The sequence below is a fragment of the Schistocerca piceifrons genome, chromosome 2 (assembly GCF_021461385.2).
Source record: "Schistocerca piceifrons isolate TAMUIC-IGC-003096 chromosome 2, iqSchPice1.1, whole genome shotgun sequence".
In the NCBI taxonomy this organism is placed as follows: domain Eukaryota; kingdom Metazoa; phylum Arthropoda; class Insecta; order Orthoptera; family Acrididae; genus Schistocerca; species Schistocerca piceifrons.
In genome coordinates, this window is record NC_060139.1 from 713,414,448 (window position 1) to 713,440,997 (window position 26,550).

The 26,550-nt window shown below is 39.4% G+C and overlaps 1 protein-coding gene across 1 annotated transcript in view; it reads left to right on the top strand.

Moving 5' to 3' along the window:
- Window positions 1-11,587: 11,587 nt before the first annotated feature.
- LOC124776522 (protein MCM10 homolog) overlaps window positions 11,588-26,550 on the top strand; it is a 99,658-nt gene continuing 84,695 nt past the window's right edge. The window contains 4 exon segments of the mRNA XM_047251551.1: window positions 11,588-11,708; window positions 14,418-14,578; window positions 16,910-17,181; window positions 23,164-23,326. Of these exon segments, the coding sequence (XP_047107507.1) occupies window positions 11,690-11,708; window positions 14,418-14,578; window positions 16,910-17,181; window positions 23,164-23,326 (615 nt within the window). The 5' untranslated portion in view covers window positions 11,588-11,689.

The following is a 26,550-nucleotide window of genomic DNA, read 5'->3' on the forward strand; positions in this document are numbered from 1 at the left end:
CTATATTTTTTTAATGCACATTACTAATTCTAATATATCAGTGAACATGGTTGTCAAGTCTTGAAGTACAAAGTCCACTGGGAGACACAGTGTCTCGCCTTATAGAAGTACAGCCAACAATGCACAAAGTCATGTCTGTATGCTGCATAGACTCTGCGAAGGATCAAAGGAATGCTTGTGATCAACGCCTCCCATGGCAAATGAGGGTGGCTTTTAATATGTGGCGCCATCGTTCAAGTAACCCATTACTTTGTGGGCGATATGTTGTGGTTCTGAATTGTGTGGTAGTTCAGTTGTGTAGTTCAGAGATGAGTGCTGACTCAAACTGTCTGCCTTGAGCAGTTGTGATCTGCATGGGTCAGCCAAATATTGATATCCATGTTTCAATGAACGCTTTGGTGGTGGGTTTGGTTGTAATTTCTTAAATTGGTTTCGCCTCAAGTTGTCATGTGATTCAGTAGTTGACCAAGAGGATGTATCAGTAACAGTTGGAGGCTGGCAGTGGGTCGACAGGGTCAAAGTGACTGTGCTGGAAGCGTTCTTTAGGAATGTCGAACTCACCTAAAGATGGCTGTGCATGGCTCAAAGGTTTTCTTTTTTGACGTTGTATGCATGCATGAGCCCAGAGTTTACAGTCTTTCTTAACTCTAGACCAAACAAATGTGTCCATGACAAAGAGCCAGATTGTGAAAACGTTCGAAGGTATCTCAACAAGAGCGTCCAGGTGCATGTGGTGTACCCTGTTTTGAGAAGTATCACATACTATAGGCTAGGTCTCATCTGGGATACAACAAGGTTCAGTTCTGAGGTTCGTGTCTGGGTCGTGGGTGAGTGGTTGTAACTGCATGTCATTTTGTGCCTTGGCGCAAAATCAACAGTGGATGACAGGGTGATGAGTTGAGAAAAATAATCTTCTGCAACATTCTCTGTGCCTTTGAGGACGTTGACATCTGTTGTAAGCTGTGCTGCATCGTCCATGTGTTGATACCATCAAGGACAAACATCTTTGGGAGGGTTGCAGATACAGTTCAAGTGGTTCAAATGGCTCTAAGCACTATGGGACTTAACTGCTGAGGTCATAAGTCTCCTAGAACTCAGAACTACTTAAACCTAACTAACCTAAGGACATCACACACATCCATGCCACCACTTGTTTTGGGACTATGTGAATTTGCGGGAGAAGAACAGGGGTGGCTATGGGACACCTTCAACCCAGCGCTGATATTGGAGTCGCTCATGTCTGCTGTTATGATGAGTTGTGTGTCATGGAGAGGGTTTGCAAGTGTGACAACTTGTGTGAGGCAGTCTTTGATGGGCTCAAACACTGTCTGCATCTTGTCCATCCATACGGATTTACATTCATCAGTAGTATCTTCGGCAATCAGAGCTTGTTTTAGGGGTGCTTGTAAGGCTGCTGCTTGTGGAAAATGTCTCCTTAAAAGTTTATCATTCCTATTAATCTGCATAATTTCTCGTAGTCTTGTGGCGGGGACAGTTGATGGCTGATCTCAACATGTTATGATGTGGGTGTAATTCCTGATGCATTTTTGATGGGTCTGAGGAAGACAACTTCTTTGTGGCGAAGTCCCCATTTGCCTTTATTTATTATTACACTATTGTAGCTGATGGTGTCCAAAACTTATTTGAGGTAATTTTGTGTGAGTCCTCATCAGGTGAAAAAATTAGGATGTCATCTAACTAGAGATAAGAAAATGGGAGCTTGAAGAGTAGTCCGCCGATAAAGTGTTGTGATGTTTGGGTCTGCATGAACATACATTCGAAGAGGACACATGGCATGATTATGGCTCTTTATGGAATGTCATCAGTGTGTATAGGTATTTGCAAATATGCCATTTTACAATGAAAACTGGAAGGATTTGCCAGAGTGAAGTCCTCCACACTTGAAATGGGGCAGTTGTCTGTGATGGAGTGAGCGTTAAGGATTCTGTGCTCGTTGCATAACCTGACAGAGCCATCTCTGTTTGGAACCAGTTTTATGGGTGAAGCCCATGAACTGTCAGAGGAAGGGGGGGGACTATGCCTCTTTGTGACAGCTCATCTGCAGATGCTTTGTCAGCCCTTAGTAGGTCAGATGGCATTCAGCGTGGTCAGTGACTTACCAGGGTATCCGGTGTGGTAATGATCTTATGGACAATTTGGTTTGTAATGGCGCACTGTTTAGCACACATTTGCGAAGGATCACACAAAAACTCTGTATGAACTGAGCGAGTGAGTAATGCTGCACTAACTCTTGGAGTATTCGCTGGAAGCAATGTTATGTGCATGTCCGTTAATATTGATAGAGGTACCGCATTGGCGTATTATGGGCGTGGCAGCCAGTGGGAGGTGATGAGTGGAGGGACTGCCATAGATGGTCAAAGAGCTGCACTATCTCAAGAAGTTCATACTTGACATCTTTAATCTTGTTCCTGATGGCGTGAATGTTATGATGTAATCGAAGATTCGCTTCACACATGTCAGAATGAAGCTGGTGAACGTGTTGCAACTGCTCCATAATACTGATGTACCCCTGAAGTATCTGATGGTTGTCGGGACTGTCCTCAGGTAATGAAGGTCATGGGGCAGAGAGGACTGTGCCAATGAACAGGCATGGTCGAAGATGACATAAATGAAATGACCACTGGTCAGCTGGAAGAGCCTGTCATTGGATAGGCCTTGGATCAAGTTGAAGTGTTTTAGGAAACTGGCGCCAATAACTGATTCTGGCATGTCTGTAACGAGAAATCTCCAGGTGAATTGCTTTGTGTGTCACGGTAGAGCGTGTGAACTTGTGAGCCATAAACCTGAAATGACATGTCATTCGCCACAAGGTGTTGAACAGGCATATAGTCTGTTAATGTATCTGGTGAATAAGGTGGTGTAATGCTGATCTCAGAAACTGGTATAAATGTCTGCATGTGCTGTCATACACAAAAAGTCTGTTATCATGAAGTAAGCAGGACACGTGCAATCCGTTATTGACTCTTTTAGTGTCAAGGCGACGAAAATTTCCAGCATGGTCAGGTGCACCTCCAGCAAATCGAGCGACTAGTATGGGAAACTGCATGGTTGGCTGCAGTTGTGAGCAGCGGCATCATATGTTGTGCAATACCAGCAGAAGGTGTTCTGCTCATGTGCAGTGTGATCGGCCAGGTGATGCAGCTATGCAGGTTGGCGAAGTGGTTGGTGATGCTCTGTGCAGGAATGGGCGCATTTAGCAGTATTCTATGTCAGAGTGCCATAGATGGCGGCGAAGCTGGAGTTTGTCGATGTCACGTGAGGACTGTTGCTCCGAACATGTACAGAGACGTCAGAGTCAGTGATAATTGGTTGGGTTTGGTTCAGCTTCACATTGGCATGCCGTTGGATGAGCCATTTTGGAAACTGCACAGCATGCACACTGTCATTGTTGTCCACACTACTGATGCAATGTGTGAGTTGTATGATCGAATATATTCATACCACTAGCGTAAGGCGAGCGTCCAGAGGTTCATGTCTATGGGAGACCATAGCCGGTTGTACTTGCAGAGAAAGTTCCACATTCTACAGAGTCCAAAGTATGTTGTCAGGCATGTGATGAATATCAATCTGTGTGCATAAGTGATGTCTTGTCACTGAACACTTCGTAATGAATGATCTGATGAATTTGCTCCTCTGGGAAGTGGGTTGTAGTAGCAGAGAAGAGCACCTTTGATTGTCTTGTACTTGTTGTCTGCCAGTAGAGCAAGAATGGTATCACTTATTGCGTCAATATGTTCCGTTAATTGGCTTAATAACGTGACAAATTTGATCTCATCACTGGGGTTGTCACCCGCTGTGAAGATATTGTCCATGATGGCGATCCACAATGTTGGTTGGTCTGACCAGAAAGTCAGTAGTTTGATGTGGCCCTGTGGTCGAAAGATTACCAGGGCGATGTTCACAGTGGAAAAACTACCAAATTTTGTCCATAAACAGGGTGACATGATGTGTGGGAAATGGTGCAGCAGGTGATGTAGCCAACCGCATGACTTGTGAAATGATCGTAATCGCACGTGGCACGGTTGTGACATCAAAATCGATTAAATTCATGTCCAAAAATGATATTTATTACCGTTAAGAGCATACATACATAAGCGTGTGAACAGAGTCAAGTCACCTGACCAACTACTGGTCAAAAATTCTGTTGTGCCAGACCCTATTCGGTCGCCAGCGATATAACCTCAGGAAGCAGTGTTCCCAAAATCAGTTTGTTGATGACCATAATCTAAAAAAAAGTTTCAAGGAAACACTAAATCAGTACCAATTTTTTCTGTTGTAATAGATATCTCGCTTTGGCTGTATATTTTTTCAGTTCTAAAACAATATCAGATCCATAAATTAAATTAAAATTTACGTTAAAATTATTTGTTTGTTATTCTGTAAAGTATTGCACCAGGCGTAATACAGTCCCATTGTGTGTGCAGTAATTGAGCACTGACTGACATAAATGGCGCTTGTAAGCAGTCGGAAATCGCCTTGACTACTGTCAAGTGATTTGAAACTGTTGGAAGTGAGTGTGTTGGGAAGGCTATCTGGAGTCATGTGCCAGAGATACCAATGGTACCTCAAGTACTGTCTTCTCCTGTGAATACTGTCTCTTCTGCAGGAAATACAGGCTCTGTCACTAATTGTCCACTTGAATGTGAGTGTCATGTCAATGGTATGTGTAGGCGTCCTGTACAGGGGAAACAGGGAGTAGAGAAAGCTCAGAATGCTACAATCATCCCCCTAAACAAGTTGGAGATGCTACTTTCCACTGTAAACGAAACTAAGCCAGTGAGACTCAGTTCACCTGTTGAGAAATATGCTGAGTCCCATGTGAAGGGAAGGCAAACACAAAGAGGTGGGCCTGCAGTTCAAATCTACAGCTAATAAAATTGCCCCTGACGGAATTGGTAGAAAGAAATGAAAGGAACACCATGTACATGCAGTGTGTACACTTGAAGGCCTCGTTCAACATAGTAAAGAGGCTATTCTGGCAACCAGTGGGGGAATATTGTGTAGCCACCTGCAGGCTGCGGCACACATTGGAGCAAACGATGTTTGTTATCTGGGCTCTGAGGTCATACTTAGATCACTCAAGCGACTGGCAGAGAAAGTTGAGTATTCCAGCCTTGCTCACAGTGTTTCATCGAAGATTACTATCTGTAGCATTGTCCCTATAACTGATTCTGGTCCCCTCGTTCGAACCAGAGACTTCAAAATTTTTGTGACAAGCTAGGCTGTGACATAATGGACTTGCACCAGAGGTCTGAGAGTTGTAAGGTTCCCCTAGACAGCTCATATGTGCACTCTACAACAGAGGCTGCTACCCAGGCAGCTATGTGTGTGCAGTGCACTCGAGGTTTTCTTAGACTAGGCAAATCTCCTTCCAGCCCAGATAATGATAACTGTACGAGACATAGAACTTGTCTGTGTAAATTCTGTAGAAATGCACCCATAGCTAAGACTATGAAAATCCTACCGATTAACTGCCGAAACATTCACTACAAAGTACCAGAGTTTGAAGTGCTCCTAAAAAGCACTGAACCTCACTTAATGCTATGTATAGGTATCTGGTTAAAACCCCAAATTGATCCACTGAGATTTCGGGGGAAATTTAATCATTTATCAAAAGGATAGGCCAATGGGGAACGGAGAATGTTCATTTGTCTCAGTGTACAAGGAACTCATGTCCAAAAAGACAGAAATTGAAGCGCCATGTGAAACTTTATGGGCAGGACTCAGTATCAAGGGTGGGTATAAAATTATAACTGGATCCTTCTAACGATCACCATACTCACAATCGAGTGGGAAAATTACAGTTTTATTGCTGATGGGCATGACAAAACGTCCTGTGAAACGTTACTAAATGCATTCTCTCATAATTAACTAGACCAGATGGTTTGAAATCCATTGACGCTGAACATATATAGATCCGTTGGCGACCAAGAAACCTGACTGCTTTGAGAATCTCCACATTGAAACTGGTGTCAGAGTCATGAGGCAGTTGTGGCAACAATGGTTACCAAATTACAAAGGCTAACTAAAACTAGAAAAAAGATTTATATGTTCAGAAAACTATATAAAAAAGCAGTTGTGTCATATCTCAGTAAGGATCTTGAAACTTATTGTCAGGACAGGATCATGCAGAGGTGATACAGCTCATGTTTTTTTTAAAAAAAGCTTATGTTCACTGGATAGATATGTACCCAGCAGTACATAATGGGAGATACCTGCTATGGTATACAGTCACAGTAAAAAACCTCTAAAGAAACAGAAACTACTGTAGCCTAGGAGTAAAACAAAGTGTAGGGCTATAAAACTTCCTGGCAGATTAAAACTGTGTGCCGGACCGAGACTCGAACTCGGGACCTTTGTCTTTCGCAGGCAAGTGCTCTACCAACTGAGCTACCCAAGCACGACTCACGCCCCGTCCTCATAGCTTTACTTCTGCCAGTACCTCGTCTCCTACCTTCCAAACTTAACAGAAGCTCTCCTGCGAACCTTGCAGAACTGGCAGAAGTAAAGCTATGAGAACGTGGCGTGAGTCGTGCTTAGGTAGCTCAGTTGGTAGAGCACTTGCCCGTGAAAGGCAAAGGTCCCGAGTTCGAGTCTCGGTCCGGCACACAGTTTTAATTTGCCAGGAAGTTTGATATCAGCGTACACTCCACTGCAGAGTGAAAATCTCATTCTGTAGGGTTATAGATAGAGATATGCTGAATGAAACACATTTGGCTGTCAAGTGGGCAATGTGTGAAACCTTCAATGACTGCAGTAACAGAGTATTGTCGAAAGATCTTTCACAAAAACCAAGGAAAATCTGGTAAGATAGTAACTAAAATTGAAGATAGCAAAGAAAAAATTGAAATGCTCGACACCATTTTCAAATGTTCCCTTACAAATGCAAACCCAGGAGAATTGCCCCAGTTTAATTCTTGTTCCAGTGAAATAACAGATATCTTACGTTTACTACGTGTATAAAAGGAAAAAAGTGAGGGTGACATATATGATGATTTGCCAAAGTCTTTATTTGCATTTTCAGTCACATGATATGTTCGATAGGCTATAAGGTCACGATCGACGAAGCTTTCCAGTCCTGATACATTCGGAACGCCTGTACCACCACGTACAATAGCGACTGTTAACCATCCGTTGCCATGGGTGAAAGAATCATTGATGTCAATGCTGAAGTTCAGTCTGCAACCACAAAAGACTGCGGGTCCATCGAGTAGAGAGTGTGCAGCGACAGATTTGATAGTATTCTTTTTATTGTCAGCAGCTGATGTTGTCATTTCGACGTCTTCAATTGTTTTATATATTGTCTGTCTTACACGACGACGGTATCTTCTGTAAGGCATCTTGGGGAAACAGGTATTAATGTCATTGGCATAGAGAAACAGCTGAAGATACCGTCGTCGTGTAAGACAGACAATATATAAAACAATTGAAGACGTCGAAATGACAACATCAGCTGCTGACAAGAAAAAGAATACTATCAAATCTGTCGCTGCACACTCTCTACTCGATGGACCCGCAGTCTTTTGTGGTTGCAGACTGAACTTCAGCATTGACATCAATGATTCTTTCACCCATGGCAACGGATGGTTAACAGTCGCTATTGTACGTGGTGGTACAGGCGTTCCGAATGTATCAGGACTGGAAAGCTTCGTCGATCGTGACCTTATAGCCTATCGAACATATCATGTGACTGAAAATGCAAATAAAGACTTTGGCAAATCATCATATATGTCACCCTCACCTTTTTCCTTGTATACACGTAGTAAACGTAAGATATCTGTTAATGAAACTGTATTTATATGGATCAAAGGTAAAGGTACTTGTGAATATGTTAAATTTGTAGGCGATTGTACAATCTATTTTCACAAATAAAGTGATCTGTAGCGTAGCTAAAAAACGGACATGGGTACATCTAGAATCTGTCGACATAGAGTATGCAACAGCATGTTACGTCAGCTCTCTGATCGCTTGAAATCATTAACATGGAACAAAGCACGAGGACCTGATGGAATCACAATCAGATTCTATACCCAATGTTCGTCTGAATTAGCACCTCTGTAGATCCCTCAAACAGAAAACCGTACCACTTACCATCCAATATCCTTGACGCTCATTTGCGGTAGAATCTGAGCTCAAAGCAATGAGACACAGTATGACCTCCTTATGCAACCAGCATCGTTTCTGGAAACAGTGATCATGTGAAATCAACTCATGTTTTTCTCATGATATACAGTGTGTCCTATTTATCTTGACCACCCTAAATAACTGTTTGTCCAGATGTAAATTACAAAATGTTTCAAGCAAATGTTCTTTAGCCGTCAGGGGGAGATCAATCAGCATGATTGCCTTCGTTGTAGCTTTGTATTTCTTTTTTTTTTTTTTTTACAAATATATGATCAGCAGTGTGACTTTTTTAAATGGCACCCTGTATTTTTTATTTGGTAATTCATTTTCTCTCCTAAATGCCTATTCACAAATGTATCACAGTGTACCATTCACTGAAACACAATGTTATTAAGTACATAACACAACATTGACTTTGATGCTCCCAGCGCTTAGTGCAAGTACTCGGGGTAATGGAACACATTCATGTGCTGACGGCGACAGAGGACAAATGTAAACATAAGTAGAATGCACACCCGTCATTCCGTCAACCATCGTCAGTTGAAGAGTTGTGTGAATAGAATGTACACCAACGAAGAGAAGGTAGAAATGCTACTCATCTATGGGGAATGTAAGTTTGCAGAATAGTTATTGGAATACTGTTTTCATATGTACGGGTATGTTTAGTACAGTAGTTTAGTCCTTTTAAACATTGTTGTGTAGAGTAGGCATACAGTAAAGGCTGTCCTTCCTACAAACTGCATCGACATAACTGTTGTTGTTGTTGTTGAAGGTAGGTGAAATGCTACGCAGGCAGCGGAACTGTACAGAGAGCGATATCCTGACAAGAACCCACCTTCCCGACGGATGTTTTCTCGTCTTGTTGCGATGCTTCATGAAACTGGAAGTTCCAACCCACGACAACGCAATCGTCATAGGACTCCCACAGACGAAGCTGCCCAAGTTACTGTTCTCGCTTCCGTTGCAATGAATCCACATGTGAGCACAAGATAGATTGAACACGAGACTGGCATTCCTAAAACCAGTGTACATCGTATTCTTACATGTCACCGGTTCCATCCTTTCCATGTACATTTACATAAAGAGTTGCATGGGAATGATTTCCGAAATCGTGTACAGTTCTGTCAGTGGGCACAGCAGCAAATCCGCGCCAACCCGAACTTCTTCTCTAATGTTCTATTTACCCATGAATGTTCCTCCTCAAACAAAGGACAGGTAGATACAAGGAACATACATTATTGGTCCAGCGACAACCCACGATGGCTTACACAGGGGAACATCAGCGCCAATGGAGAGTTAACGTCTGATGTGGGATGCTTGGTACTACAATTATTGGCCCTTATTTCATCAATGACAGTCTAAACAGCACAGCTTATGCCAACTTCCTCAGACGAATTCTTCCTCCTCTTCTGGACGAAGTGCCATTAAGAACCAGAATGCTTGTGTCGTATCAACACAATGGATGTGCAGAACATAATTCCTTGCGTGCACGTCGTGTTCTGGACCGAAGGTATCCTGCTTTATGGGTTGGTCGAGGAGGAACAGTTACTTGACCTGCTAGGTCTCCTGATTTAAATCCTCTGGACTTTTTTCTTTTGGGATGCATTAAAGACGTTGTCTATCGCGATATTCCAACAACTCCAGAGCACATGCAGGAACGTATCATGTTTGCTTGTAATTCTCTTCAACACTGGAAGCAGTAAATAATTCTTTCATTCAACGAGTGCACCAGTGTATCGGTGTCCTGGGTCACCACTTTGAGCACCTTTGAATGTTCTACTCCTGCACAATGGTACAGGAGAGTCAAAGTCAATTTCGTCTTATGTTTTTACTTGATTTTCATTTCTTTTCTGACAACTCCAGCAAGTGGACGAGTTCGTGATCCCAGGCTCAAATTCAGTGTTGTGTTATGTAATTAATAAAGTTGTGTTTCAGTGAATGGTACACTGTGATGCATTTTTGAATAGGTCTTTAGGAGAGGAAATGAATACAGAATAAAAAATACAGGGTGCCATTTAAAAAAATCATACTGCTGTTCATATCTTTGTAAAAAAACAAAGCTACAACGAAGGCAATCATGCCGATTGATGTCCCCCTGACAGCTAAAGAACATTTGCTTGAAACATTTTGTAATTTGCATCTGGACAAACAATTATTTAGGGTGATCAAGATAAATGGGACTCACTGTATACTGAAAGTGTGGATCCAGGCAGTCAGGGAGAAGCAGTATTTCATAATTACCGAAAATCTGTTGCTAGATCTGCGCTTATTGTCAAAAGTGCGATCGTATGGGGTATAAAACGAAATTTACTATTGGATTGAGTATTTTTTTTGGGTGGAAGGACGCAGCAAGTTATCTTGAATGGAGGGTCATCATCAGAAATAGAAGCAACTTTACTTGGGCCTCAGGGAAGTGTGTTGCGTTCCTTGCTGTTCCTATTATATGGTAATGACCTTGCTGGCAATATTAATACTAATCTTAGACTTTTTGCAGGTGATGTCGTTATCTAAGCTTAAGTGCTGTCTGAAAGAAGCTGCATAAATCTTCAGTCAAATCCTAATAATATCTCAAAATGGTGCAGATATTGGAATCTTACTTTTAATGTTCAGGAATGTTAAATTGTGCACTTCACAAAACGAAAAAACGTAGTATCCTGTGACAATAACATCGATGAGTCACCGTTGGAACCAGTCAACTCATGCAAATATCTGAATGTAATAATCTCTAGAGATATGAAACGGAAAGATCGCTTAGTTATAATCATAGGGGCAGCAGGTGGCAGACTGCAGTTCCTTGGTAAAATAATGGGGAAATGAAATCTGTCTACAAAGAAGACTGCATTCAAAGCAATTGTGCGACCCATCCTAGAATATTGTTGATGTGTGTGTGTGTGTGTGTGTGTGCGTGTGTCTACAAAGACATTTAAACAACCATTCCTCCCACGTTTCATACGTAAATTGAAGGGGAATGAAGTCCTAATAGCTGGTGCAGTGGGATGCATCTTCCGCCATTCATTTCACTGTGGTTTGCATGTGGTATGGACGTAGATGGCGATGTAGGTTGATAAAAGCTAGCCACTCACCCGGAATAAGCTTCATAAAAATCTTTAATAAATTACCATCTATACTTCAACCTACGTTTTTAGAACTGTTTCAGATTAAATTAAGTGCGCAATTTAAATAATAAAGCCTGTGAATGATCATTGGCGGATAAAGATTCTTGATACGTGTATCTAATATGATGTTCGGAAGGAGGCACTGATCCATATTGGGAATAGAACTAAGACCATAACGATTGGTGCTATTAACAAAACGACAAAGAACACCGCTTTCGTCTACATACGATTTTCCGTAGAGCCACTGTCACTGTAGTAAAGCGCTTCTGATAACGATCGATTTTCAGACCCTTTCTTGTTAATCGATAGGTACTTTATCGATTGCTAATGACGTGAATTTGCGCGCGAAAAAGCATAAACAGTTTGCTCAACTGGTAACTACTGACGTAATTTTTTAAATTTGAATCTGCAACGATCGAAGAGTGAAAATGAATTTAGTGAATGGAGGTAATGATGCTTAATTGAGTTTGTTTTGATAGTTACTATAGAATTTAATAATTTAGCCTCAACACTGGTTCTTCATATACCGGTACGCAAACCACCGTGAAGTGCATTGCAGAAGGTACGTCGCATTGTACCAGTTAGTAGGGTTTCTTCCCATCCCATCGACGTATGGAGCGCGAGAAAAATGATTGAATGCCTCTGTGCTTGACGTAATTAATCTAATCTTGCTTTCACGATCCCTATGTGAGCGATATGTAGAGGGTTGTAGTATATTCCGGGGTCTTCGTTTAAAGTCGGCTCTTGGAAATATGTTAGTAGACTTTCTCAGGGTACTTTACGTCTGTCCTCAGTTGTCTGCTTTCAGTTTCGTCAGTATTTCTGTGACTCTCCCACGGATTAAACAGACTTGTGATCACTTGTGCTGTCCATCTCTGTATACCTTCAATATCCCCTTTTAGTCCTATCTAGTACGGGCCCCACACTCGTGAGCAATATTCTAGAACTGGTCGCACGAGATACTTGTAAGCAATACACTTTGTAGATGGATTGCAGTTCCCCAGTATTCTACCAACAAACTGAAATCTACCACCTGCTTTATCCTTGACTGAGCCTATGTGATCATTCCATTTCATATCCCTGCAGAGTGTTACACCCAGTTATTTCTATAAGTTGGCAGATTCCAACAGTTACTCGTTGAATTCTATTCATTGGCTACTGCTTTTAGTTTCGTGAATTTAGAAATTTTGCATTTCTGAACATTTAGAGCAAGTTGCCAATCTCTGCACCACATTGAAATCTTATCAATATCTGACTGAATATTTATGCAGCTTTCTTTCAGGTAGTACTTCATTACAGATAATTGCATAATCTGCAAAACACTTGATTTTACTGTTAATATTGTCTCCAAAGTCATTAATATATAATATGAACAGCAAGGGTCCCAACATACTTCCCTGAGGCACACCCAAAGTTATATCTACATCTGATGATGTCTCTACACCCAAGATAACACGCATTGTCCTTCCAACAAAAAACTCCTTAATTCAGTCACAAAGTTCACTTGATACCCCATATGATCAGACTTCTGACAATAAACGTAGGCACAGTACTGAGTCAAATGCTTTACGGAAATCAAGAAATACTGCATCTACCTGGTCGTCTTGATCCAGAACTTTCAGTATCTCGTGTGAGAAAAGTGCAAGTTGGGTTTCACATGATCAATATTTTTGAAATCCATGTTGGTTGGCTTCAAGGAGGTCATTCTGTGCAAGATACCTCATTATGTTTGAGCTCAGAATATGTTCTAAGATTCTACAAGAAATCGATGTCAAGGATAATGGATGGTAGTTTCGTTGTTCACTTCTACTATCCTCCTTGTAGACAGGTGTGAGCTGCCCTTTCTTCCAACTATTGGGCACAGTTTTTGTTTGAGGGATCTATGATAGATTATAGTTATAAAAAGGGTTAACTCAGCACCAAATGCAGTATAGTGTCTAATAATAGTTCCATTGGGCCTTGGAAATTTGTTCAGTTTTAACGATTTCAGCCGTTTCCCAATGCCTCTGACGCTAATATTTATTTCCCTCATCTTTTCATTGGTATAAGAATTAAATTGTAGCAATTCTCCTGGATTTTCCTTAGTACGTGAAAATTTGTCTTATTCACTAGGGACTGAAAAATAACTTATGTACAACCAGAATTTCGTGGGCTTTTGTGAAAGGGCATTTGGAGTCTTAACACATTGTTCTATTGATAGCCAAACATGTTTCATTCAGTGAATCTCTTTATATAGTTTAATGCATTGTTTTACCCTCGTTGTTGTTGTGAACACTGTATCTTGTTTTCTGTACTGTTGATACCTCTGTGTTTAAATAATTATTCAAACCAAGCCGAGTAAGTCAGCTGACTCGCTGTTTTCGTTCATCCTTTATTAAGCATCATTGGTCAGCTCACCGGACTTGCATTCAAGAGAAAGAGCATTCATATCCAAGTATGATAATCTATATTTTTTCCCAGTGGTTAAATTTATGTGGGTGTCGTAGTGATTCTTTTGAAAATATGAAGTTGGAAGTCCCATTAAATCCCATTTTCTTCCCCATCTCTCCATGCGACTTTAATCGTTCCTTCTTCTTTTCCTTTTTTTGCCTCTCCACCAAATTGTGTTTCTAATCATGGGGGTGACTGTATAACCAGTTATGATACTTTGCCAACAATACACTGTGTCCACTTCATATATTTCATGAAAGCTATGCAGAAATGGGTGATGGTGCATTGCTACAAAAGTATTGTTTTTTATGTCAAACTTCCTGTTGGGTAAGTATGCCTTAGTAATTTTCATCCCAACTGACTGCTTACAGATTCCTCATCAGGAAAAGCAGCCAGGCTGGTGATGCCACTGTTATGTGCTGTATTTCATGTAACCTATTTGCCCTTGCCCTATTGTGAGGAGATATGTGTTGTGCAGAGAGAGGGAGAGTTAGTGGGGAATACGTATGTGCCTGCACCCATTCTCTGCATGCCATTGTTGTGAAAGATTTCAGTTAATTACAGTGCATATACTAATAAAAGAAATGTTTTATGTCTAACTTCCAAATCAACACCCGCATTCAATACTTCATATCTTATCACTGCTATAATTACTGCCAAGACAAGTTTTGGCAGTGCAAGATTTATTTGCACTTATTAAGTATTTATTTGTGCTTATTGTTACAGGTGCAAGCAGCAGTTGTGCTATTGACTTGTTGGCAGATGTTCTTGACGATTTATCAGAAAATGGTGTCAATAATCCTGTTGATAATGGCAGTTCTCTTTGTCAGAAACAAAGCAAAACATACACTTTTATTGACATTATGGAGAAGCCTGAACCTGTGCAGGTAACAGAAGCACAAGCTGTTAAACAACTAGTGTTTGTTATATACTCATTTGTGTAATTTTATTTTATTTGTATGTTGTTTATTTAGAAATAACAATATTCTGTGACAAACGAGAGTTAGCATGCACTCCCCCCCCCCCCCCCTTCCCCACACTTACCACAAAAAGCATCAAACACCAGTTAGCAATGTACTCTTGTGTCATACTGGAGGCAGCCAGTGAGGGGATGGTATACAGTAAACAGTGATAATCTTGTAACCAGGTAGGTTATGTCCATATGATTGAAGCTAGGCATTATATAGATGACCTTTCCTTCATTTTCTGCATGTGCCTTGCACCAGCATTTTTTTATATTTATAGGTATACTGTACCTCCGCACTTGTTATGCCGAAACTTTTATTAATAGTTCTGCCTGAAATATATCATCTTGATTAGTTAGTGAAGCAAAGAGTATCGAGTAGCTGAAGATGTGAACTGCTTAACTGCACTCACTAGAGATTCCTGTGTGCTGTCCACAAATTCTGTGTTAACTAATTTACTATGTATTTAACTTATTCTTGCAGTTAGTAACACATTTTTTCCTGGCAATATTAGTTGACTGCAATTTTAACTGCTAGTAATTTGACATTGTCATCACATTAGAAACTGGTATTGATTTTTCATGAAAAAAATCATTTAATTAACACACTATTGGCTGCTAAAAATCAGCTGCTGTTAAACCATCTTAATTCTCATGATTTTTTGTGACTGTCCTTACAACCTTTACTTCAGAGTACTTCAGATAGTCCTTCGTTATCTTTTATGATGCATTTTTTGTTACCCTCCTGCACCATTAGAAACACACAATCCTCCACATTTTGCTCTTAGTGTCTGTACATTGTTTCATGGCCCATGATGGGGTTGTGAGGAGCAGTAGAAGCTACAGTTCTGTTGATTAACATTGCAAAACCAACAAGGATAGCAAATAACAAAATTTTACTTATTCTGCGTATACAGTAGGTCCATAATAGGAAGAATACTCAGTTAAATTTGTAGATGCTTTAGGGATATGATGCAGGTATGAAATTCAGTATAAAGAGTTGCCACCTCTGTCAATAACAATGGCTCTGATTTGGCTGGGTCATGAATTGAACTGACCTCGGATAAAAGATCTGGATGCATCATTCCATGCTGCTTCAACTGTATGCTACAGTTCAAAAATCGTGGTTATGCCTAAGCCCTTGTCAGTTGCCAAGGATCTAGCATGCAGCTACTCACGATGTTAGCACCTTGGCAACTGACAAGGGTATAGGCATAACGATAATACATGGAAGTGTAACACCCAGTGTTCAAATTACTGGCTATGTGAGTAGAGGTGATGCTGTACACAGAACTGGGACACATCTGAAAGGCCGATATGGTGCCTCTCTTGAGTCCTTTGTTACTGTTGGGCATTCCAATGTTGGTGCACCTCTCTTTGCTCTGCCATTTCGAGGAAAGCCACAACAATGGTCGCCAAGCTGACTATCTCTAGTGCTATGACATAGTTGCACTATCTGCGTGGGTACTTGTCTCTCTGCATAAAGCCCAATTCCTGAGTCAAGAAATGTGGTGTGGCTGTATGATCCTGCATGGCTGAGTGAATAGTGTATGTCCGCCTGGATGGTAGTCACATGGGTTTGATTGAGATCCTGCATGATGTTGAGTGTGGACCAGCTAATCTGACAGATTCCGTATTTGGATAATAGTCACGGGATCCTGACCACCGTGAGCAGCAATTTTGTGGAATGATAAACTGTAGTTTCAATAGACCGTGATTCTGCTGCTGATGAATTCCATCACATACTGGTAGGTGTTTCTTTTTAGTACGTGGAACATAACACACTCTTCTCCACAAACAACTGTTATTCAGAAGTGCTTTCTGTATGGGCAATCAACTGTGTAGTCTTCCCTATCTCTACTACCTACTTTGAACTGTTGTACTGAAATGCTAATCGTTTGCTTATTCTTAACTGTTGTACACTTCATGCCAATGCAACATTTGTCATACGGTGTCTTCATGGTGTTGCAGTTTTAATGGCCAGAGGCAATGTTACATCCTACACACAGATGTATTAAGGAGAGCAGTGTTTAGTAGGAAGCAAGCATTACTTCTGATGTGCAATACAGTTGCCCTTTTTTAGGTTTTACTAAAGATTAATACAAAATTCTGATTAATCCACAACACATTACTCTTCATTGTGTGACTTTATTGAAGTTGCATTTTTTCAGTAGGTGTGTATGTTAGTTACATCCATAATGTTTAATGAGTGACTGTAGAAAGTTACTAATTTATATAAATTTTTGCATTTTAGGAAAGCACAGGTGGTGGTGATATTCACTCCTATCGCAAATCGCTGAAATTTATAAGGGAAGTGAGTGGCGCGTGCCCTGATGAGGACGCTGATGGTGATGAAGATGGACAAGTATTTGGCAGTAGTAGTGGCAACCATTATGCAGAGAGTCGTGCTTCATTTGCTCCAGAGAAAAAAGCATCCTGGAAGAGCCGAACACTTTCTGCACCTTCTTCACAGCAGGCAGTTGCCAAGCATGCAAGTGTTGACACAATGTTCGGAATGCGTATTGCGTAAGATTTATTAGTCTGCTTGCTACGTTTAGTAATTTTTTGTGCTATAACACCTTATATTTTTCATGGATATCTTGGATTCATGGATATCTTGGACTCTGACTGTTTGTCACCAGGTTCACATATTTTGTGCTCTCTCTCTCTCTCTCTCTCTCTCTCTCTCTCTCTCTCTCTCTCTCTCTCTCTCTCTCACACACACACACACACACACACACACACACACACACACACACAACACAGTGTGTCCTCTCCCAACTTATTTTTAAATCGTACAAATAAGTGAATCAGTCATCCATTTTCATAATAGGCCCACCTATCAAAACTTTGGGAAATTGAGTCTCTAATCTTCCTCCGTGTATATACAAAAATTTAGTTAACTTTACACAATTCTTCATATCTAAAAGTGTAATTTTGAGAACAACTGAGGAAAGGAGGGGAAATAATAACCTGAGTGGATGAAACATTCTGGATGTGCAATAATAGTGTGCAGGAGGTAGTAGGGTTTGTACATTTTGCAATGGACACTGAAAACAACTGACAAAAATTTATGAACAGATTTAATTTTTACTGTTAGAAGTTAAATGAAACGCCTAACAGAAGTCATCAAAGAAGAAACAAGCAGAAATGTTGGAACTGTGGTATGGGGGGGAGGGGGGCGAAGACATTTTGATATAAAATAGATTTCCTTTTCTTTTTCTTGTGGGCACGTATTAGAGGGGAAAACAGGTCAATTCAACATGTAAAGCAACTAAAGTTCCTATAGTTTGAGCACGATGTCTTGACAGAGTTTTAAGTCGAGAAAATAGGACAGAAGCTCTGCTTACCAAAGGTCGATATGTTGACAGCTGTGGGGAGAGTTGCAGCGCAGGGCAAACAAGCTGCACTTTCCTTATGCAGCACTGCTACTACACATTTGCTTATTGCTTTGCCACCTCATGACAATAATTTTGTGAGAGCTGAATATAAGTACTATATTTTTAGATCCCCAATGTTGGCAGTGGCCAGATATTGAACACTCGTGGCTTGAAGTCAGCTTCAGCTGATCCAGAGCTAGGAAGCTCTCATTCAGGAAGTTGTGTACAAACTAGACATCATCTTTTGTATTCATTCATGGATGTACTTGACCAGCATAGCCTAAGTTATGCTGCGAGTTGTTTGCTGGTCTCTGATCTGAAACATCATCTACAAGTCTTCGATCCATACACAAGCATAGTAAAAATTTGTAAATCAGTTCAGTCTGTTTGACATGCTGAATGTGTCCTATCCTTGTCAAACTATACCTGTAAATATGAAAAGTAAATCAGAAAAGAGGAAATGTCGCACTCTTTAACCCATGCATGTGTTAACAATATAGCTGTAAGTAATGGAGGCATGGTCACACATTACTGAAGATAACAATTCTGACATGATTATGCCCACTGTCACTTATTAGCTGTGGATGAGCCAGTGCAAGGGCTATCTTTCTCCAGGGCACAATGCATTTGGTATTTAATTAAGCTCTCATTCTGCAAACAACTTATGGCATTCGACACATTAAATTGCATGTTATAATATAAAATGTAAAATCCTGGATAGAATATGAATAATGGATGGCGTGAAGTTAAGAAATGATTGCACAGTTGAAGTACTGGGCAGTAACTAACAACCTACCATGTAGTTCAGGTGGTGAACTATTGACAACTAGGACAGAAAAAAGTCACATGCATGGCTAGTTGGTAGCTGTGCATGTGTATGTGAATTCTGTGGGGTCCTGCCCCCTCCCCTCGTCTCTTGTATGGTGCCTTGGGAACTGCTTTCTCGTATAGCTAGGCAACATACAAGAAAATCGTATTAATGGTGTTTATTACAGAAATTGAATTGACAATACTTAACTTTGATTTACAATGACTTGTCGCAAGCAGTTGGCGACATGAAAATAATCAATATCCTTTGCTATATACAATGTCCATGCTAATTAATCACACAAGTTGATACGGATCACAAGTCATGGCTCTTCTAGTCCTCTCTTCTAGCGCCGAGTCTACCGTCCCCAAGGCTGGCAGGAGCAGCACTTATATTCTCTTCGGATAGAGGCTGCTCCTGTCGTGGTATGGTCCTAGTCAGCGTAATATAGGCTGATGTTATCTCACAGCCTTCTCTGCAGTTATGTTTTTGACCTTTGTGCTGGTGCTTGTCGTTACACTGGAACAAATTCTGTAATAGTTAACTCTAAAGGAAAACACTCTTCACAAGTTAGTAGTATTTTCAGTCTTTATATACATATCAACACCTCAGTGGTTCACCTTGCCTTTACTTCTACCCTATTTACATTCTAAAGTAAGATTTCCAAAAACCATTTGAAGTCAATTAAAATGTACTTTAAAAGTTTGTGTGTGCATATAATCAGTTACCATCATATATTTTTTGTAATATTTGTTGTGTATGATTTGAGATTGATTGATGTTGTTGGGAGTGCTAAAAACATAAAGTATTTTTAGCAAGTCTTAAATGTGTTTAAGAAAAGAAAAAAAAATCCTGGTCTTTGCAAATGCTACTAGAATATGTTCAAAATAAATATTCAGCCTTTATTGCTGTCATGAGTGGTGCCTTTTCATCCAGCCCAGGAACATTGATTGTCTTTGATGCAAAGAAATGTAGATTGTATTTTAAAATCGAACCAGTTAACTTTTAACGATAAAACATTTATCTTTCTGGTTAGCTGCATTAACACAGGCTTTCACTCTTAAAATAATTATTGCTGCAGATATCCACATGGGCCTCTAGCTGTGGGTTGACAGAGAACTCTACAGAGAAGACTTTATAGTGGCATAAGTAATGAGAAAAATCTGTTAGCATGGTCTCTTTATGATAGCTGAGATTAATTCTTACCTAAAATTTTTCAGACTGAGTTAATTTTTGTCTCTAATGAATGTTAAACTTCGGCAAATGCTTGTTGTCCCTCTAGCACTCTTAATGTAGCAACTAAGTAACTGATGTAAAGAATATATAGCTTTCTGTTGAATCACAAATGTTATTGAAGCTCTGGCAGGATGTAAATAATTTAGGAGTAAAAGTAAAAACTCACTGAATAGTAGAAGCATTGAGTTGCTGACAGGCACACAAAAAAGAATCAAACTTGGGTAAATTTGGGACAAATCTTGAATAGCCAGAGGGTGCGCTTGCACGCGCGCACACACACACACACACACACACACACACACACACCTCTGTACAGCTACATTGTGTAGCTGTATTCAGACATAACAGTGTAGCTAGAGAGAGTGTCCAGTGTAGCTTTTAAAGGAATTCATCAAAAAGCTAGCGAATTTTTTTGTATTTCTGTTGAATTAGGTATAAATGTGTACTTTATTTATATGTGCTTTGCTATCTGCACATATAAAAACTTGAGTTTTGAGGAAAGCATTCACAAATTTAAAAGCAATTGATATTTTTTTATGTATAAATTGTTACGGATTGTTGTGGTTTTTGCGGATTTTTATGTTTTGCATTACAGTAAAACCAAAATAACATACTGATGGGAACAAGAAGTGAAGAAAAAATTTGAAAAAATAATGATAAAACTTCTACAAAAACCCTAAAATTTCTAGAAGATAACAGCATAGTAAAATAACAAGTGACCCCTCAGGTAGATACCAGAAAAATACACACAGATACTTGTAAAAAAACACATCTCAGACTTATTCACAAAACAGAAAGTGAAATGGCTTCAACAACAGAACATCAAGGCACCCACACTAAACGGCCTACCAAAAAATCCACAAGCAGGATATACCAATATGCACAGTTGTAAATTTCAGAATGCACCTGCATATCACCTAGCCAGAGAATGACACAGGTATATATAGAAACATCATACATTCACAACAACATAAGAACACACAACACCAAAGAGCTGATACAAAAGATCAAACATATCAACATACCCTCAACAGCCACACACACATCATTTGACATCTCATACATGTACACCAATATCCCAACCACAGTAACCACCACCATCACCAACAGCAGTTAGAACAACAGAAAGACATTACCAAACCTTACTTAAAAGAAACAACAAAAATATTCAAACTAATCGTAGGCAATACTTGTTTCCTATTTGACAACCAGTTCTACTCACAACAAGATTAGGTCACCAATCAGTGGACATCTGGCCTACATCTTTCTTGAGGACAATATATTTTAAACCATAGTAACATCCAAATAATACACGGTAGTATATTGGGTAAATAGATGACCTCATATGCCTTCTAGATGAAACATCCAGTTACCAACTACTCCACAGTGACACAAACACTATCCATCCAAAAATAAAATTCACCATATGGTGAATTAACTTAGACTATGTCATTTTTAGTTTCTATGTAGAAAAAGAAAATGAAATAGTCTAAAATTAATTTTCCTTGACCACAACAACCAACACCAGTTCTCCATATGCAGGAGAATCACCACCACCAACATAACCATACAGTAAACTCAAACCATGCGATTATGCACAAAAAAGCCATTTACCAATACATTCTCTACAAGTTTAATAAAACTCCCTTGGTGAAGACAGTCACAAAAGTGAACTATAGATAAGAGACATACTGAATCACAAAATTAAAACAAAAATGTAAGGGACACCTAGCGCACGGGACAGTGTAGGCATAAGCATCTCGTTTTCTGTGCAGCATTGCTCCACAGTGCATACTGTTTGCCGATGTAGTAGCAGTCACTTTGACGTGGTATCTTGTAATCTCCAGGCATTGTGATCCCTAGATTGTTCTTCACAGGCTTGGTGAGCTGTTGTATTTTTGCTAGGAGGGTGAAGACTGATGAAACATTATGTATTCAAGAGCCAGCTAATATTTCATAACACTCTGCCACAGAGAGGCAAAAATGCAAGTTTCTTGTTCATTTCTTCAGTGTGTCTCGCCAGAAATTACCTGTGGTATCTGGGAGTGAATGTAGTAGTTTTTCCTGAAGACCTTTCAGAGGTGACTTATTTCTGATGATAGGTTTTCGGCTTCTGAGATGACTTTAGCACAGTGAATCAGGCTGTTCAGAGTGCCACATTTTTTTTCCAGATGGTGGTGGCTGAGAGCATTCAGATACAAGGGTGTTGGTTTCCTGAAGACGTTGTGGGTGAGGTGCCTTTTTGTTTTTCGGTGATTGGGAGGTGTCAAGGAAGGACACTGCACCATCTATCTAGTCGAGATACAATGTAAATTTAATGTGGTCATGAATGCTGTTCGGATGTTCTAAGAGTTGTCCCAGTTTTTCATGTCCATGGGATCAGACGGTAAGAGTGTCATCGACGTAATGATAAAAGCAACTTTCCACAGCTGTAGCTGTGTCAAGGGTGATGTCTTCAAATTTCTTCATAAAAAGGTTTTCTTTGATGGAGCTAAAAGACTTGCCATCTCCATGCTGTCCAACTGATGGGATTTTAACCACTTGGCACAGCTGGAAGCATGAGATATTTTATTAATTCATATTGCTGCAAGACGTTGCATTCATGTGTTTTCTAAATGTTTGTGAATCATGGAATATGTATACCAGTCTGGTATTCACCTAGTTATATGTGAAAACAACCTAAAACCCACATCCAGGCTGTCCAGCACACTGGCCGATGCCATTAATCCACCGCTGGATTTGATCTGGGGCTGGTGCATGTGCCCAAATCATGGAAACGCCATGCTAACATGTGCAGCTATCTGGGCGAGTGTTGTGAATATTTTATTAAAAATGAAATTTATGTATTTATAGATAAAATGATCCTTTTATTGGCGTTTTACATTTTCCCATTGTTTAACAGAAAGAAAATTAAAAGAAAATGACTGTGTAACTTCAGCAAAGCATGTCTGGGTAAAGGAAGAATAAATTGTGCTTGCTGTTGGGGGGAGGGGGGGGGGTTCATCCAAAAACAAATTTATTTGTAAGCTTAAATCTCAAGACGTTTATTTACTTAGTTCCAACATATATCTTGTCATGTTCCAGTAATCCAATGATATCATCGCGTACTGTTGAGCAACTTATGCAAGGCAGGAAATTTGTGTCAATTGCACTAGCTAAACAGATGAAAGCAGACAAAGAGCCATCAATTGACTGGGTGGTTGTTGGAGCCATAGTGAACAAATCACAACCACGAACGTCAAAATCTGTAAGTTTTTCTCTTGTGCCCATTGAAAGACCTGTTGTCAATATGTTTTTGAAACTATCTGTTATTAACCTCTAGATGTGATATTTGTGTAAAGCAGGTACTGGTGTGTAAAATCTTAAAACTCAAAAGTTAATGGTCATGGTGGAGTATTGTGATGTTTGCTTGGCATATATCATAATTTTTATGCAACTATAATAACAGTGCATTTATAACTTTGTAGCAGTCAATGAGTGAAGTCATGCGTTATAAATTGTCTAATGGCACATCAGATATGAAAAAAGTTTATACAAGTTCTAAACATTTGTCTGAAGGAGTTGTCATACTAATGTTCTTGTGTGCAGTTTCCTTTATAAATGCCTTGCATTTTCTCAGAACTCTTCCCTAATACTGATTTTGCATGATCATCTCATTTCATATTGCTTTTTAATATTTGCTTGTTCCAAAATATTTAGATGATGTGTTGTGCTGAAGATGTTCACTACTAAATTTATAAATGGACACTATCACATTTTTCTCTTGTTATGGACTGTCTTGCTTATACCCACATTGAAAGTGTGTTGCCATTGATTACAGGGTGTCTTTCACATGTGACTCTGTGTGGTGGTCAAACATTGTTCATTGACCTTACGTATAATCAAAACTTTGTAGGATTTTTTGATAGGTCTGTCGCCAGGATCTGGCTGTGGAGATTATGGTAGGCTTGACACATATCTTTACAAATGCACAAATTGCTACTGACGTTTCTCTGTCCATTTCTCTGCTGTTTCTTCTGTAGTAAGAGTGTAGTAGGCTCCATTTTCACAACATTCTCTGAATGGTACCATGGGAGCCAAGTGGTTCTTTGTCATCTTCAATTACTTTGCTTGGTACTTATTTATCTAGACTGCAGTTTTAATGTCTTTTACATTTAAGTACAATTGTTCTACATTTTTCAGATCTGTGCTGAATGTTCTCATTTTGTATTTGAAATAAACTGTGGGTGACTTATCAGTTTAATGTAACAAAAATATTCTCCTAGCTTCCTAATTGACTTTTGGGACCACTGTTTCTGTAACAGATTAGTGCCTCTCATTGTTCTCTCTTATTGTGGAACTCTCTTCTACTAATTGATAAAAAATGGTGGATAATATGTAACAAGTTCAGAAACACAATTGCAAGTATTATTTTGGGAAGGGAGATCCTGGAAGAATAAAAGTCTTCTAAAGCAGCATTGACATTTTCCATTGTTTACAGTAATGTTGATAAATTTTACTTACAGTTCTTTCCAATAAGCAATTTTCATCTTTCATTTCCTACTTTTTGTTAATAGTGATTTTTGTTTTGTAGGTGTTAAATACAATTTTCAGAGAATTTGCATAATGTTTGGAAAAAATGTGGCCATGTCATGTTTCTCCATAAAAAATTTAGTCCGTGATTTCTGAAGTACTTAGTGGCATGCCTGTTTTTTCGTATGACAGTAGTAGGATAAGGGAAAGGTTTAATTCTAACACTCCTTAAAGGAGAAAGAGCCAAATATTTTTGCAGCACTTTGTACCAGAGTGCTCTTTGTCTGGGATGGGAGATGTAAGACATCCATTAAAAGCTGAATTGTACATAACTACACATATGTTACTTCTGTATGCTACAGTATATGCTGCAGTAAGTATGACTGAAAGATCAAAGGCAGATAAAGTGTAGATTTTGTTACAAATGGTTCCATGTGATTCCTTTTGTTGAGAATTTATGAAAAGTGTGGCTGATAGTATTATCGTATATTCTTGGAGTTATGTTTGAATAGAAAATTCGTAAACACATTAAAATTTGAAAAGCAGTGGACTGCTAGTAAGCTACATCAAACTATGCTACAGAGCAGTGAAACTGAGTAACACAAGTGTTTCGTTAATAATGAAGTTTGTAGACTGAGTGCATTTTCCCAGTATACTACCAATGAACTAAAGTCAGCCACTTGCTTTACCTGTGACTTGACTCATGTGGTCACTCCATTTTGTATCCCCACAAATCGTTACATGCAGATATCTGCATGAATTCATAATAAAATGAGGGAAATCAGAGTTCACATGGAAAGATATAGGTGTTCGTTTTTTCCACCCACTGTTCAAGATTGGAATAATAGAGAATTATTGTCAAGGTGGTTCAATGAACCCTCTGCCAGGCTCTTAATTGTGATTTGCAGAATATCAATGTAGATGTAAAAATGCTCTTAAAATTTTTTCTGCATTGCTTTTATATATTTTTTGCAGGATTTCACATATTGAACCACATATTTTTTCTGAATTGACCCCATTTTGACAAATACCTGCTGGGTAATCCAAATAGTTAACTAAAGTATTTTGTTAAGGAAGAGGTCACAGAATGATCAAAGATATTGTATTTCCTGTAAAATCAGTTTGTGATTTTAATGCTGTATGTCATGCATGCCTACTCTTCTTCTTCTTGCTAATTGTGTGCCATCCAAATTGCAAAATTGTGTCCTGAACCCCATACCTCTCCAATGCCCTCTTGCTTACAACGTTACAAAATATGATGGGGATCTTTGACCAGAACTGTTTGATCCTCAGCACAAGGAAACTGTAGAGTGGAGGAGAATTTTAACAGTGGCTGTCATTGTTCAATGAGAGTCATATTGGTAGCTGTGGCGACAACGGTACAAAACTATATGATCAACCATTCTATCCATGTATTACAATCTCGTCGAGGAACATGATGCTTCTGTTATTGCTCATATATGAATTATATTCCATTAATCTATCTACTACAAACTGCACATTTGCATCATATGTGAGGAAGGTGTATGGATGATTACCCAAGTATCACATTATTTCGTGTGAGAGATTCCTATGGTATTTTTTAACTGGAAAAGTAGAAAAAGGAAACAGCAAGCTCACCAGTAGAACTAGAGAAATGAGAGTTGTGATTTCTGTTAAATACCTCATTGATAAAACTCACATGTAGAGCAAACGTTTATAATTGAAGAAAAGTAAAATTTCGAAACCACTCTTATTAACAGTTTCAAAGGTACCATAAGTAAAATATGTAAGCTGAGGGATGTCAAACGTTTGTGGCAAACAATGCAGATGGAGATTCCAGAGTTGTACTAATTTCACAAAAGGCAGCCAACTATCGTGCGTATGTTATGCATAATTAGCCACAGTGCTCCAGTGGGAGCGTGAAAAGTGTCAGCACTATGCTGAAATGGTTGTTGATGACTAATATGTGAGTTTATT